General features: G+C 44.5%; 1 protein-coding gene across 4 annotated transcripts in view; it reads left to right on the plus strand.

Moving 5' to 3' along the window:
* RSU1 (Ras suppressor protein 1) overlaps positions 1-12,761 on the plus strand; it is a 96,375-nt gene extending 83,614 nt beyond the window's left edge. For 3 of the 4 annotated variants that reach the window (XM_068673839.1, XM_068673840.1, XM_068673842.1), the window contains exon 9: positions 12,301-12,761. In XM_068673839.1, coding sequence (XP_068529940.1) covers positions 12,301-12,403 — 103 coding nt within the window. In that variant the 3' untranslated portion in view covers positions 12,404-12,761. Of the gene's footprint in view, positions 1-2 lie in introns of all 4 variants that reach the window. The other variant, XM_068673841.1, reaches the window with a different exon arrangement.
* Positions 12,762-14,000: the final 1,239 nt, after the last annotated feature.

Consider the following 14,000-nt stretch of genomic DNA (forward strand, 5'->3'; position numbering starts at 1 on the left):
AGAACCACCTCCAACTGCAGATAAGTTTGTTTCACAGAACAGAGCTTGAAGAAGGAGGACAAGCTAAAAAAGAAATGGTAAATATTCAAACAAATGTTCATGTCGTGTTGCCTCAGGAGCTGGTTCAGTTTGCTGATGGCTCAGTTTTAGTATGGTCTGAGTAATGAAGAGCTGACTAGTGAGCCTAGTTTGGTGTAATTCCCTGAGTACTCTTGAAGCATAACAAACCCAGAAAGACTGTAATGAAAAATAATAGAGAGGCAGCTGGGGGCTTCACTTATGATCTCTGCTCATTACACTAAGCGACATTTTCATTGCAGTGTTACCATAAAGATTATTGGCTGCCACATAGCACCGGTCCCACCTGAAAAGATTCTGGAATAGCTTTGTCTGCACAGTAATAGCCATGGAAAAACACCAAAGATTTGCTTGGAACCCAAAAATTGTTTGCCAAGTACTAATGGTGTGATGCTCTGTTCAAAATTGGTTGGAAAATGGGGTGAACAGTCTCTGTCCTCTTATTACATAGTATCTGTGTGACCACCTTGGATTTTCTGCCATAGATGTACAACTGGAAAACCAGTGTGTTCTTAATTTTTGCATGAATAGAGAAAATGATTTTGAAACTGGCTTTGAATCTCCTTGCTCCTCCACACGTCTGTGGACCTGTCTGAGCATCTGGAAGATGGATGTCGTTGGCATGTTTGTGCCAGCGTTGGCCAGGGGTAGCTGAAAAGGGTGGTATTTGGCAACTGGGAAAAGATTTAATGAGGAAGAGGGCAAAATTCGGTTTACATTGGCCTGTTATGCATGTTCAAAAATTCAATCCAGGAAGGCTCCCCTGGAGCAGCGTTTCTGGAAGATGCATCCAACATGAGATGAACAAAGCCAACTCAGGTGTGTGAGAGAAACTGGGTTGTCTGTGATGTGCAGCACTTCACATGTGGGAATAAAATGGTCCTTTGTACTTCCGTGCTTTACTCTTTTCCTTTGCGATGGTCTCAAAAAGAAGTGTTTCCTCATCTCTTCACCTTTTTTCGAGTGGTGCTTTTGAGCAGCTGAACCCAGGGTGCTGAAGGAGCTAGGGGATTCATGCACCAGTGGCAGTGAGCAGCTGCCCCTTATCCTTCTTCCCTGCTAGCAGCAAGGCAATGCACAAATTTGGAACATGTATATGTGCAAATAGTGTAAAGATGTGGCCAGCCATGAACACACAGGCACCCACACAAACCTAGAGCAGACAAGCAACAGCCTAACATATGGATTAATGCTCAGGGAAAACCCTCCTTCAGGGATCGTTCTGGTATCAGGCCCCAGACTCAGTGAGTCCACCATCCAGACGCCTGAAGTTTGCTGATGGGCCTCACATGTGCACTCTCAGAGAAAATGCTTGCACAGAAGATAGTTAGAAACAGTTTAGGTAGGACAAAGTGGAGGTGATTTGACGCTGGGCTTAGCCGAAGAAGCGTGCTGACTGGCCTCCTGCTTACGTGTCATTAGCTTCCTTTATTCGCCACCTGGACCCTGATGCATTTTCCTGCACTTGCTCTCTGCCATCTATCTTGATTCCTCCCTCCCACTCTCTTGGCCTTTCCCTTAAACATCTCACAAGTCCTGTATAATCCTTAAATACCTTTGCTCAATCCCCAAACTCCCTCCTATGCCACCTTTGCACGATCTTTCTAGAGCTTGCATGGTGCTCTGGAAAGAGTTTCTTGCATGGACCCACCTGAGTGGGTTGTGCAGCGGGACCAGGGCTTAGTCCTTCACCTTTCAGGGTCTCAGGAGTAGTGGGTCAGGGGGACTAGATTGCCCAAGGTCATTACCATGCAGTCTTTGAGTCTATTTTGAGTTGTCTCACCCTGGGAGAGGTGCCTGAGCCAGCCCAGCGGAGCAGGACACCAATGCAAGCCCTGCCTATGGAGAAATGTGGTCCCGTCTTCTCCCTGCTACTGCCAGAGAAATCAGCCGTCCTCAGCGTGCAGCTGAGCAGGCTCAGGTTAACTCAGACACTTCAGTATTTGCTTAAAAAAAGAATGAAAAAAAGACTGTGTATCAGTATTTCCCCAGAGTCCCTGTTCTCTCCGTGTTATTGGTACAATTTGTCTGGTTACTGGGGAAAAACTGTGTACCTGCCAGACACAGAGTAACTTAGAGAAAGTTCCTTGGTTTGCACTTCGCTATTTTTACCCTGTTTTCCTTTTTTTTAATGTTAATTAGATGCACAGCAAAATGCATGTAGTAAATCAATAATAAAGATTATATAAGGAGATATAACTGAGCAGCAAGTCCCTTGGCGTAGCAGTCAAAAAGGAAAATGAGCACTGCTTTCCGTAAGCCCAGAGGATGCCATGTGGACAACAGCATTAAAATAACGGAGTGAAGAAGGCCGCCTTGAGGATGGCTCAAGGAAGCTGACTGTGCTGCAAGCCTGTGTGTTATCTGCCCCCCGCTCTCTGCCTCTCTGGGGTTAATTTGCAAGCAGGCAGGTGGCCACAAATACAGACCCAGCAACACAGTTTGGTGAAAAGGAGCCAACTTGGTTTATCTACTGAAGGCTCGAGGTGTTACAGATACGTAAACGCAAGGGTAGTGATGATACACGTGACTTCAGTAAACACGACACGCTTATTTCTCACATGACTGGTCTTTTTCCTTCTTGCTGATGTGTTTTTCTCTGTAGCCACCTGTCTTGGCTTTTGCCAAAGAAGCTGATCCTGCTCACGCAGATTCTGCAGCTCTTGGTTCCTTTTAATTCATTAGATAAAAGGTGTCCTTTGTTCGACTGGGTGCCTTGGTCCTCAGGGTTTGCAGCTGATGGCTTTTGCTGGCACTAAATTGTTTCTTTCTGGTTGTGGGTAAGTGGGAAAGGGCCACTTGATCTGTGAAAAGAAAACATGGGGGAAAAGTTTCCATTGAGGCCAGTGGGAATTCTCAGCCATGGGGTTGGGCTCTGACCTCTGCAGTTTCTCCATGCCTGGGGTGGATCCAGGGAGTGGTCTGCTCACTGATCCATCTGAAAGGGAGTGTGAGAAGGTAGATCAGCCCTCATGGGTGCGTGTGAATCCCTGGTGAGAAATTCTGTGTAACTGAGTGTGATAGGACCTTATCCACATGCAGAAACAAGTTAGTTTTCCCTTCATAGAACTTTAGAGTGGTTTGTATTGGAAGGGAACTGAAAGACTGCCCAGTTCCAACCCCCTGCCATGGGCAGGGACACCTCTCACCAGACCAGGTTGCCCAAAGCCCCATACAGCCTGGCCTTGAACTGGATGGGGCATCCACAGCTTCTCTGGGCTGCTTGTGCCAGGGCCTCACCACCCTCTGAGTGAAGAATTTCTTCCTAATGCCTGATCTAAACCTAACCTTTTTTAGCTTAAAACCATTCTACCACCTTCTATCACTACACTCCTGGACAAAGAGCCACTCCCCAGCTTCCCTGTAGTCCCCCTTTAGGTACTGGAAAGCCACTCACTATAAGATCTCATAGGAGAGGTGCTCCAGCCCCCTGGTCACCCTTGTGGTCCACCTCTGGACTCACTCCAACAGCTCCATGTCCTTGTGCTGTGGCCCCAGAGCTGAACGCAGGGCTCCAAGTGGGGTCTCAGGAGAGCAGAGCAGAGGGGCAGAATACCCTCCCTTGTCCTGCTGGCCATGCTGCTTCTGATGCAGCCCAGGATACAGCTGGCTTTGTGGGCTTCAAGTGCATGTTGCCAGCTCACGTTGAACTTCTCATCCATCAACACCCCCAGGTCTTTCTCCTCAGGGCTGTTCTCAACCCATTCTCCACTCAGCCTGTATTTGTGCTTGGGATTGCCCTGGCCCAGGTGCAGGACCTTGTAGTTGGCCTTGTTGAACTTCATGAGGCTCTCACAGGCCCACCTCTCAGGCCTGCCCAGGTCCCTCTGAATGGCATCCCTTCCCTCTTGCGTGTCCCTCCTTGGTTTCTTCAGGCTGCCATTTCATTCTTCTGGGCTAGGTGTTTTTTTGTTCACTTGTTTTGTTTTATCAACTTAATAGAGTCTGTAAATGAAATCTTTGTGTTGATCTTGTTTTTTAAAGGTACAAATATAGGTACATCCTCTTCTTTGCGTGTGTGGCCTGGGTCCATGGAGGACCCTTTTGTATGCCTCTCCGGCTTTGTGCGAAGGCTGAGATACTCATTGCTCAGCTCACTGGGTGTTCAGTAGGTCCAGTTTTCAGAAGACAGATGCCCATGATCCGTGTGCTTTTGAAAAAAATCTCTCTGCCAAAAGCCACAGTTCCTGTAAGGTCTTTCAAGCTGGATGTGCAAAGTCATTATCCAATTTTGCAAATCTTGGCCTGTACATTTTCCTTTAAAACAGATATTTTTTGCAAGATTTCTATGAGCTTCCAGCTGTGCTCCTGTAACAAGCCTCTCATTTAAGGTACTCATTTCAAAAGGCTGCTGGCCTCAGAGAATATAAGGAGATGGCTTTCTTTTATTACTGTATATTAATTAAAGAAATGCCTGGCACATACTTGGAATTCCTTTTTTTGGGGAAAAAAAAGTTCTCCTTAACATTCAGGAGTTCGAGGAAGTCAGGATTAAATTAACCATTTTAAGAGCTGATGTCTGGCAGAATTAAGATCATCTGCAACTGCCAGCCCTATGGGAGAGCAGATGTTTATAAATCATAATTACTTCAGCTCAAGTCTCCCCACACGTATTTCTCACCTGATTTGTCTCCTTATATGACTGGCTGGAGCACGTTCCCTCCACAGCTGCAGTTCAGGCTGCTGAGTGCTTGTGGTGGGACTGGAGGTGCTGTGGTGAGGAGCACCACAGGGAGCTCCTCAGCTCAGGGCAGAGGTCCATCAGGGTCCGTCTCTGACAGTAACCCCCAGGGAAGGAGCATCAGAAACTTGCCAAGTAGAGACTCATTCTCTTCTTCAGGCACAGCAAGCAGAAAGGGGAGAGATTGGGGTTGAGGGATCTGGCAGAAGGTTGCCCTGTGGGATGAATGGTCAAGTGGAAGGACGGCGGGGCTGGCTGGTGAGAGACACACGGGATGGATGGACACGTTCTACACAGGTCAGTGTAGAGACAGTGAGCCCCGGGACAATTTTGGCTGAGTACTTTCTTGCTTATTGCGATTTGGAGTGTTTTTAGGCAGGAATTCGCAATAAGTCAATGTTGGACTGTGTGACTCAGCCGAGTCTCTAAAGCAACGCAGCTAACAGCTTGTGAGTGTGTGCAAAGTGGGAAAAGAGAGGGAGTGGTTTCTCTGGGCGGACTTCATCTAGCATTTTAAAATACCTAAATGTGAGCGTCTGCGTGTCAGCTGGCTGCCCACTGTCCACCGTAGACAGTGGAGATCTGTAACAGCATGTAGCAGCTGAGCGTCGCGCCGCAGACCCTTGTGTTTGGTCAGCTGGAGAGCTCTCAGCCCTGCTGGCTGTATTAGCAAGGTCTCCACTGAGTACAACATGGGCTTGGGCAGCTGGCTCTCCACTCATCCTAAATCCTCTCCTTTTCTGAATCATGTTCCAAAAAATGAAACTAGCTACAAACTAGAACTTCCCCTGCCTGAAGAGTTTGGGTGCTGGACAGGACAGAATAGCCTGTGCTGGGGTGGCCAGGTACCTGCAGAGTGTCTCTGTGTGAAGGTAGCAGAGGAGGACCCGAGAGAGCCCTGGGATTCCCAGTGCTCTGCCTGCTGATGCACAAAGTCTCCTTGAAAGGCAACATGCAGGGGCACAGGGGAAGGTGGTGCCAGCTCCACCCCTGCAGGAACTTTGGGTTGTAACAATTATTGGGGCAGGTGGAGGGAGCAGGGCAGTATCACAGAGGAGTGTCATAGGGCTGTGGGGTGTCAAGGTTCGAGGAAGTTTAAAATGTTAGGGGTACCTGAGTGAGAGTGGGGAGTGTAGGAAGACAAAGCATTCCAGAGATGGGAATACTGGCCCAGTTTTACAGTGTTTTAAGAACGGCAGGCTGAATAGCCCAGGCACTCACCCAGCAGCAGGCAAGGGAAGCACCGGCACCTGCCCTGTTCAACAGCACTGCCTGAATTTCTGAGTGTGAAGAAGAAGCCGGTACACAAGCAGATGACAGGCAAAATCTGATTTTTTATGAAGAAGTTTGCAGAGAGCTTCAGATGATGAACATCTCTGACACTATTGCCATCTGCTCTCAGAGCACTCGCAAACAAGGGGCAAAAAATTAGCTGAATAAAATGAGTCACTCATGTCTGTGCTTCCTTATTAAGAATCCTAAAGCTGCAGCTTGCCATCCGAGTGTGCAAGGAAACCAGATATTTGTATCACTTACCCATGTAATGTTTCTCTTAATATAAATCATTTGCCTTACATCACAGAATAAAAATAAGTTATTGGTAAGCTACCAAAATAATACAATACTTGCAAAGTAAGTTTCACACAGGCACAAACCTGTTTTCTCTCATGGGCACGTCACTGGCAAATTAAACGCCTGTATCTGTCTCCATCCTGGGAGAACACGTGGCTGGAGAAGGGAACGTGTCAGCAGCTCCCACAGGAGAAAAGGCCAGGCTCAGTCACACAGCGGACGTACCAGAGGAGCAATAAGCCGTGCAAAAACTGCCTGGGCAAAGGCATCTTGCAGTAAGTGCTTGAGAGTTAAAACTAATGCAGGCTAAGCAGCATGTGTCAGCCTGACAATACTTCTTTCAGACTTTGGTCTCTTGTGGTATCATTGCTGGTTTATCCTTTCCCCTCTCTTGGTTCAGCACATGAGCTTGGGTTCTGTTCTGTGGAGCTCACTGGAAATGCCCATGGCAGAAAAAATGCCTGATTTTGAAAAATTGAGCAGCACTGGGATCTCTCATGTATGTTTCTCAGATATCTGAAAACAATATCTTTCCAGGATCATATCTGTCTATGCCTGTCCTTTTTATTCTGCATACTCACCCCTTATGTCTATTACAGACAGAGAGAGCGATGTATTTTTGTGGCTAGTTCTTGAAATCCTATTTCAAAATGCTTAAACTCAAGAAAGCCAATGTGTGCATCCAACGCATTACACCAGTTCACTAGTTCACATGAGTTCACTCTTCTCATCTGTGGGAGAACGTAGCCTTCAGCTAGTGAGTGTCATGTTGTGCAAGAGAGAAAAATTGGAGAAAATTGTGCTGAGGGGGATTTTTGAAAATGACTCTTTTTCAACTTTGTGAATTTTAAATTCAGAGATTTCAGTAGCAAGATTTTTTGTATGCTTTCAAGCTGCAAGGCTTCGTGCCTGGGCTTATACTGTAAATTGCAACATTTAGCAATTTGTAGTTTAATTTAGAAGGATCACCTACTTTCCTAAGTGTTTAAGTAATGTGGCAGTCTGTGGTTATTGATTCTCTCTGAATTTATTACAAGAAAGCTGTATTCACTCTCTCCCCTTGGGAATGCCCCTCCTGAACTGCATGCTTGCTAGTGACAGCTTAGACCCCTGATACATAACCAAAGACCTTGCCTAATATCCTTGCAACTGCTCAGGGAATTTTTATTAAGTAAAAGCATCATTAAAGTCGACAGAATGATGAAGTTTAATGAGCATCTTTCTCACTTGATATTGTTAGTTTTGCTGCAGCAGCCATAGTGCTCTCATTTGTTACTTCCAGTGGGGCAGATAGAAAATGCAAGGAGAATTCATTTGTGTTTATATTTGCATACAAAGAAACATTTATGTTCATGAGAGATGTTCGCTTTGAAAAATGTATACAAGGAAAGAAAGCAACTGGAAATATCTCTTTGAGGGTTTTCTGCATTTTCTGTCTTGCATTTCATCTCGCCTTTCACTTTCACATAATGAGAAGGCTGCATGCAATGCTGTAGCTGCTAAGTCTACAAAGGGTTGGCGGTTTGTGAGCTGTGATTATGATAACTAGCTCCTGACTTGCTGCAGACTGCAAGTATCTCAAGTATTTATTTGCAGTCTGGATTTTACTCCTCAGCCCAGGCTTTGGGCTGAGAGGTGTGCGTAGTGTTCTGCCTGGAGCTACACCACGAACCAGTCGTGTTCCAAATATCAGGCGTGAAGGCGCCTGCCGTGTATTATCAGCACTTACCTCACAAATCTGCCTTAAAACAGTAAGAACAATTAATCTTAGTATTGCTGTCCCTGTTTATCAAGGCCATCTGCCCTTGCCGAGGGTCTTGCCATGCAAGCAGCTATGTCGAGGTTCCACCACGCAGTAAATTGCCACCCACCAGCTGAGCAGTGAGGCTGTCTGCGGGCATGTTTTAAGCTGACCCACGGTGCCAAGGACAGCGTGCGAGTGCCTCGGCCCAACGTGTTTGACTTCACGGTGATGGCAGAGCAGGAGCATGCACCCAGCCACTACAGCTTGGCTGACAGACGGTGACTTACAAGCTGTGCTTTCCACGGCTGCATCCTTCCAGCAGGTATCGAAGTCATTAAGGACTGTTTGTGTGAGCTCCACGTCTGTTATAGCCAAAGGGTTTTAGGTTCTTGTGCAATTTGGGTAGTTGCTTCTCCATGTGGATCAGTTCAATTAGGGCTGGTTGGTTTTGTTGTTGTTTTTCTGTTGTATTTTTGTTTTCCTCGGGAGCTATAAAAGTAGTGTCTGTCATTGTACCAGAAGTTCATTGAAAATCCAGAATTCTCTTTTCCCTCGTGTAACAGAAGGCAAATTCTGTCCCAGAGGCATTATCACAGTCATTATTGTATTTAAATGTTGTTGTGACACCATATGTCTCCTTGTATTTGATGTGTGCAAACACAAGAGAGAGAGTCCCTGTCTGTGAAGGCTTATATAATCTAAATACGTCTGATCCTTGCTCTTTGCATAGCAGACTACTATGATAGATTGTAATGCATTTATCTTCAGCCGAGACAGCAACGTGCAGCTGAAACTTACTTGAAATTTTGCCAGAGAAACCTAAGTAGATTTGTTTGATTGGTTTATTTCAAACCCAATAATTACTCTTCTGATGAAGTTTTGGTGCCCATGCCCACAAAGTGGTTGGACATGAGAATAAGGCAAAAGAACGTAAAAGTGCTGCAGGTTCCTGCAGCTCACACAGATCTATTACTACAAATGTAGTATTTGCATGGTGGTAGGGAGGGAAGTGCCAAAGCACCAGCAGTACTGAATATTGTAAAGGAACAAATATTAAAGAAAAACTGCTATCAGAACTACTTACAGGTATATTGGGATTTTTACCACTTAACACATGAAGTGGCTGCTGGACCTCATTCTCCAGTCAAAAGATATTGCCCAAGTAGACTTGCCAGCACTCCACAGTTGATTCAAATTTGCCAATATTCAGTTCTACCACTTCAAAAGATGCATGTAGTCAGTAGAAGTCCCACCACACCCTCCTTTTTCAGAAGTAGTTCACTAAATCAGAGCTCTGCCAGTCCACAAGTTTTAAAATTTGCACTGAGAAAGCAGAAAATGAGAGACGGAGTGAATGCCAAAAGCATTGACTGAGTGGGAAATTCATATGACGTTTCCAAAGCAAAAAAGTGGAGCCTTAACCAAAAAAGGGGCATATAACACAGTGAAAAACACACCACAGCCATTCTAGTCCTCTCTGGGTTGGCACTAACAGGAAGCTGTGGGCAGCAGTATGCTGAAGACATCGAAATGTTTTTGTGTGTGCACGCTCAAATAAAATGGATGAGTGGATTCTCTGTTAATTCAGTGCTTAAAGTCCCAAGTGGGGACTTTTATTTATAGGATAAAACTCACATTCCACTCCAATGTAATAAAGTTTAGTGGGTAACATTGGTGGTAGGGAGATGCTTGGACCAGATGATCTTGGAGGTCTTTTCCAACCTTAATGATTCTGTGATTATTTCTCCAGAGTCAAAAAAACAACTTGAATGTTAATTTATTATTTAACTAACTCTTGGTGTTCACACAGTAGAAGCATCTATTTCCACTTTTCTATTGCTGGCTTCTCAGAGTTAGGAAATTATTGCTGACAGTGGCTCAAATGCTGTGCCACTTATCATTGAGAAAAAAATGTTTCTTGTCCCCTGACTCTTTCTACCTTGGATCGGTTTTTGATGAGACAGCCTCCTTGAATGACAGCGAAAATATTTCCGTGCTTTCCAACAATGATAGTATTTCCTCATACCAAAACATCCCCTTCCATATATTCCCTCTCTCATCTCACTTAATGCCTTCCAAAATGGGAGAGGTATTTAGGATGGACATTTGATTAGTACATGTGCTGTGCTGGGATAAAATACAGCCTCTGCTGTTGGGGCTGTATATCTTATGAAAATGAAAATAGGTGTATTGGAGCAAACAGTCAGCACGCAGTTATCACAGGCATTCAGGGCTCTCTCTGCATCTGTCAGGAAATTTCTCGTTGACAGTAGGTGATGGCACACATAACATTTTGGTAAGGTGAAACTGTGGCTGAGTTTACAGCTGCATTTTCTTTGCATGGGGCTGTTCTGGGTAGAGTACACCTTGACAGCAGCCTGTTTAGCAGCATGATGTAAAGCCACGGCTGCTGAGGTGAAAACAAGTGCTACTTCTCCTCCGTGCTCTAGGAGAAGCTCTAATCCCATTCTGCAATCCAGCAAACCCAGGGCTGAAGTATCCTCCAGGTACTGTGAAATACTAAAGCCGAGGGCAGGTGGTAGGTTTAACCTCCCAGCTTCAGTATGCCTTAGCTGAAATCTCTCTGCACCTGCCATAAATAGCCCCTCCAGAGCCGTGCTGCTGTATACACAGTGACTCCAGGTACCTCTGTTTGGATCCTCGTTCAATGTCTCTTGCGTACAGTTGACCAAGACCTATGCCAGGTCATGTCTGAGAAGCAAGGCCAATCCCCTGCCGCTGAGATGAGTTTCAGCCTGCAGTGCTGAAGAGGTGACTTTGTGTAAAGAGTCACTTTATCTCCGAGACGCCCACTCGGGCCGGTAGCCATGGCAGAGCTGTGTATCAGGTCATGCTCTCTGGACAAGCAGGAACAAACATGAGAAACTAACTCAGTCCTGACGTGACTAAGCAAAAGCAGTGAAAGGATCTGTAGCTGGTCCTTGTTTGCCACAAGGGCTGGACAGATGTGTGAGCTCTACACATGGACTTCAGTGACAGTGTGCAATGAACCAGGGCAGCTTGCCTCCTGAGGGGAGCTGGGGCCTCCGAGGTGCCGCGGACACCCAGAAAGTCAGGGCCCAGCTTCTGTGGTGACAGCGCTGACTGACTGCGCTCCTGCACGTCCAAAGGCAGTTCTGGGAAGAGCTGCTTGGCCCAAAGCCCTTAGGCCTGTTGTGTTTCTTGAGAAATGTCACCAGAAGGTGGAGGGGCAGTGACACAGGGAGGGGCAGTGACACAGCACTGCTACCTTTTCAGTAGCAGAATTCCTGTCAGGTTTTAGACATCCATGTCCAACCCTACTGGCAATACTGTGGGATCAGAGCAGACGCCCACCAGCATGAAGCTGAAGCATTAGCAGGGGGACACCTTTCAGAGGGGGTTCAGTATTTGTGTCAACATTGCTGGTGTTTATACAGCTGAATGAGCAGAAACAAAGCTCAGCTCTGTTCCCTTTAGATACACTGACACCCCTGCAAAGTACATCTTCAAAAAGCACTCTATGTCAATATGGGAAGTTAAGTTTGAGCTGTGTTTATTTTTGGTACATTTTTAATTTAGTTTAATCAGGATTACTCATAAATTATCTATTAATTACTATGTGATATTTAGCAAGATCCTCTCAGCCATGTAGTCTGTTTAGTGTTGCTGTGAATGCTAGCTGTCTTAATTGTAGGATACTTTGTCAACATTTAATCAGTGGTACTTACTAATGTGGCAGTGATGTGTTGGTAGCTGTCCCAGTACTATCAATCATCTGTGAGCAGCAAAGAAGGCTGTGACACCATTGCTCTCTGTCACATTATCAAGCCCTTGGGTTTTCTAGTTAGGGATGATGCTCACTTTGCTCGAAGTGGGCACTCTATCTCTCCAGCTCAACCCAATTTTTGTCATTGTCGACTCAAATACGCATCCTCACAGCCCTCTGAGCCTTGATTCCCTAACTGCAGAGTAAAGGTTGCTAGTTTCTGAAGGCAAAACTGATTGCTCCTTCACTGCTCCAAAGGCCTGCTCTTCACGGTGTTACTCCAAGTCACAAAAAATCAGTAACGTGGACTGCAACATGACTTTTAATAGAAAAATGAGTGTGTTGAGACAAAATAAATGTAATGACCTTCCTTTTTTTTTATATCTAGTAACCAGCTGTGTTGTTTAACATGCTGCAGATTAAAAGCCTATATTTAATGGTTGTATCACAAATATTCTTTGTCTTATTTCCTTACAGTCTTTATGGCAGACACATGCAGGCAAACCCTGAACCTCCAAAGAAGAACAATGACAAGTCGAAGAAGATCAGTCGTAAGCCTCTGGCAGCCAAGAACAAATAAGTCCCCAGCTTGTGCCTTTGTTTTTATATCTTTTATATCTCTTTTGCATGTGCCTATAGTATTCCAACACATTTCCTATAACTTATATCTTAAGGAAGCAGAGACTAGAGTTAAAGGCCATTTACTATGTGTGCTGCTTTAGAAGATTCTGCTTAAGGAATACAAAATTACACACTCTCCTAATTATGGTCACATTTATGTAGCCATTTAATATATCACTGTCAAACACATTTTAGCTTTTCTATTTATATGTACATTAATGTCCTCTGTTCACATGTATCACACCCTATTAATACCAGTTTTTTTGCACTTACACAATAATAAATTTCATATATTATTACATATGATTTTAATAAAAGCCTCTATTTGTCTTGTGTTTTTATTTCTGTGGTAGGACTTCTGAATAGTGATATTCTTGAGGAACGTAAGTGTCCAGTTTCCTGCAATGTGTTAATTTCTTTTGTAGGAATGTGATAGCATTTTGTCTGATACAAGTTGGTTAAAATGTAAAGCATTCTGCTCAAGAGTGAAAAATTTTAATCAGTTTCTGTTTCTCTTTTGCATTGCTGTGTCCTGCTTTTTTGCCTTGAAGGTTATTTTGAAATCAGGGAGTAGGGGAGGGGAGAGAGGAAAGAAAAAAAATATATATCTGTGCAAAGAGCTGCCAATTGCCAGCCTCAATTTGGGGAAAGAGAGCTTTCTCATTTGAAGAAAATGGTATTTCTGCCAATTTTTTAAAGTGATTTTTTTTAAGCAGAAAACCCAAATAATGTATTTAATCTCTGCCATGAAAATGCTTGTATTGAAGAGGTGTTCCAAATGGCTGTTGAAAATGCCACAGGTGCTATATTTATCTGTACAAAGCCCGTACCACAACCAAGCTCAGAAGCCGCAGGTTGTGAAGTTATTAAACAACAAATTGTTTAACATCTGAAGTAGCTTCAGGTCTTATCAGTGGGAGGAAAAAACAATAATACAGGCAGTGATTTCCAAACAGTTTTAGTCTTGCAAGAGCAAAAGCTAACCAGGAAACTCAAGGAGCAAGAACAGGTATTCATAACAAGATAGGCCGAGTCAGGACCTTCCTGCTCCTGATTTCCACTTTCATGGATTTCATACCTGAGCAACACAACCTATTGCTGAGTTTCTGGTGCTGTCCAGTCAGCAAGCCGGGAAATATGTCCAGACTGCAGTTGTATTAAATAAAAGATGAAAAGGTATTAAATATCTCGTGATAGAAACGACACATTCTATAAAAGTCATCTTGTATCTAAAGACTCTCATCACCAGCAGCCTCTTGATCATGTTTAGGATTACCCCAGCGTCTAAGTAATAAATGGTTGACTTAGTTTGGGAATAAATGTATTGACATATATTTTGCAACAGATTTTTTGAATTGGCAAGCAGGGATAGGAAGTTGGCTTCAAGCTTTAGACACATTTTGAGTGGTCTTTGGTACTTCAGAATAATGAGGCAGTCTTGATAGGCAGATGGAAAGCAGTGAAAATGATAGACTTGTCAGGAACAGTCAATTTTATCTATTGCAAGCTCTGCAGAGGATTTTCCAAACCTCATAAGTGATCTGTCTGGGGGAACG

The sequence above is a fragment of the Anas acuta genome, chromosome 2 (assembly GCF_963932015.1).
Source record: "Anas acuta chromosome 2, bAnaAcu1.1, whole genome shotgun sequence".
In the NCBI taxonomy this organism is placed as follows: Eukaryota; Metazoa; Chordata; class Aves; order Anseriformes; family Anatidae; genus Anas; species Anas acuta.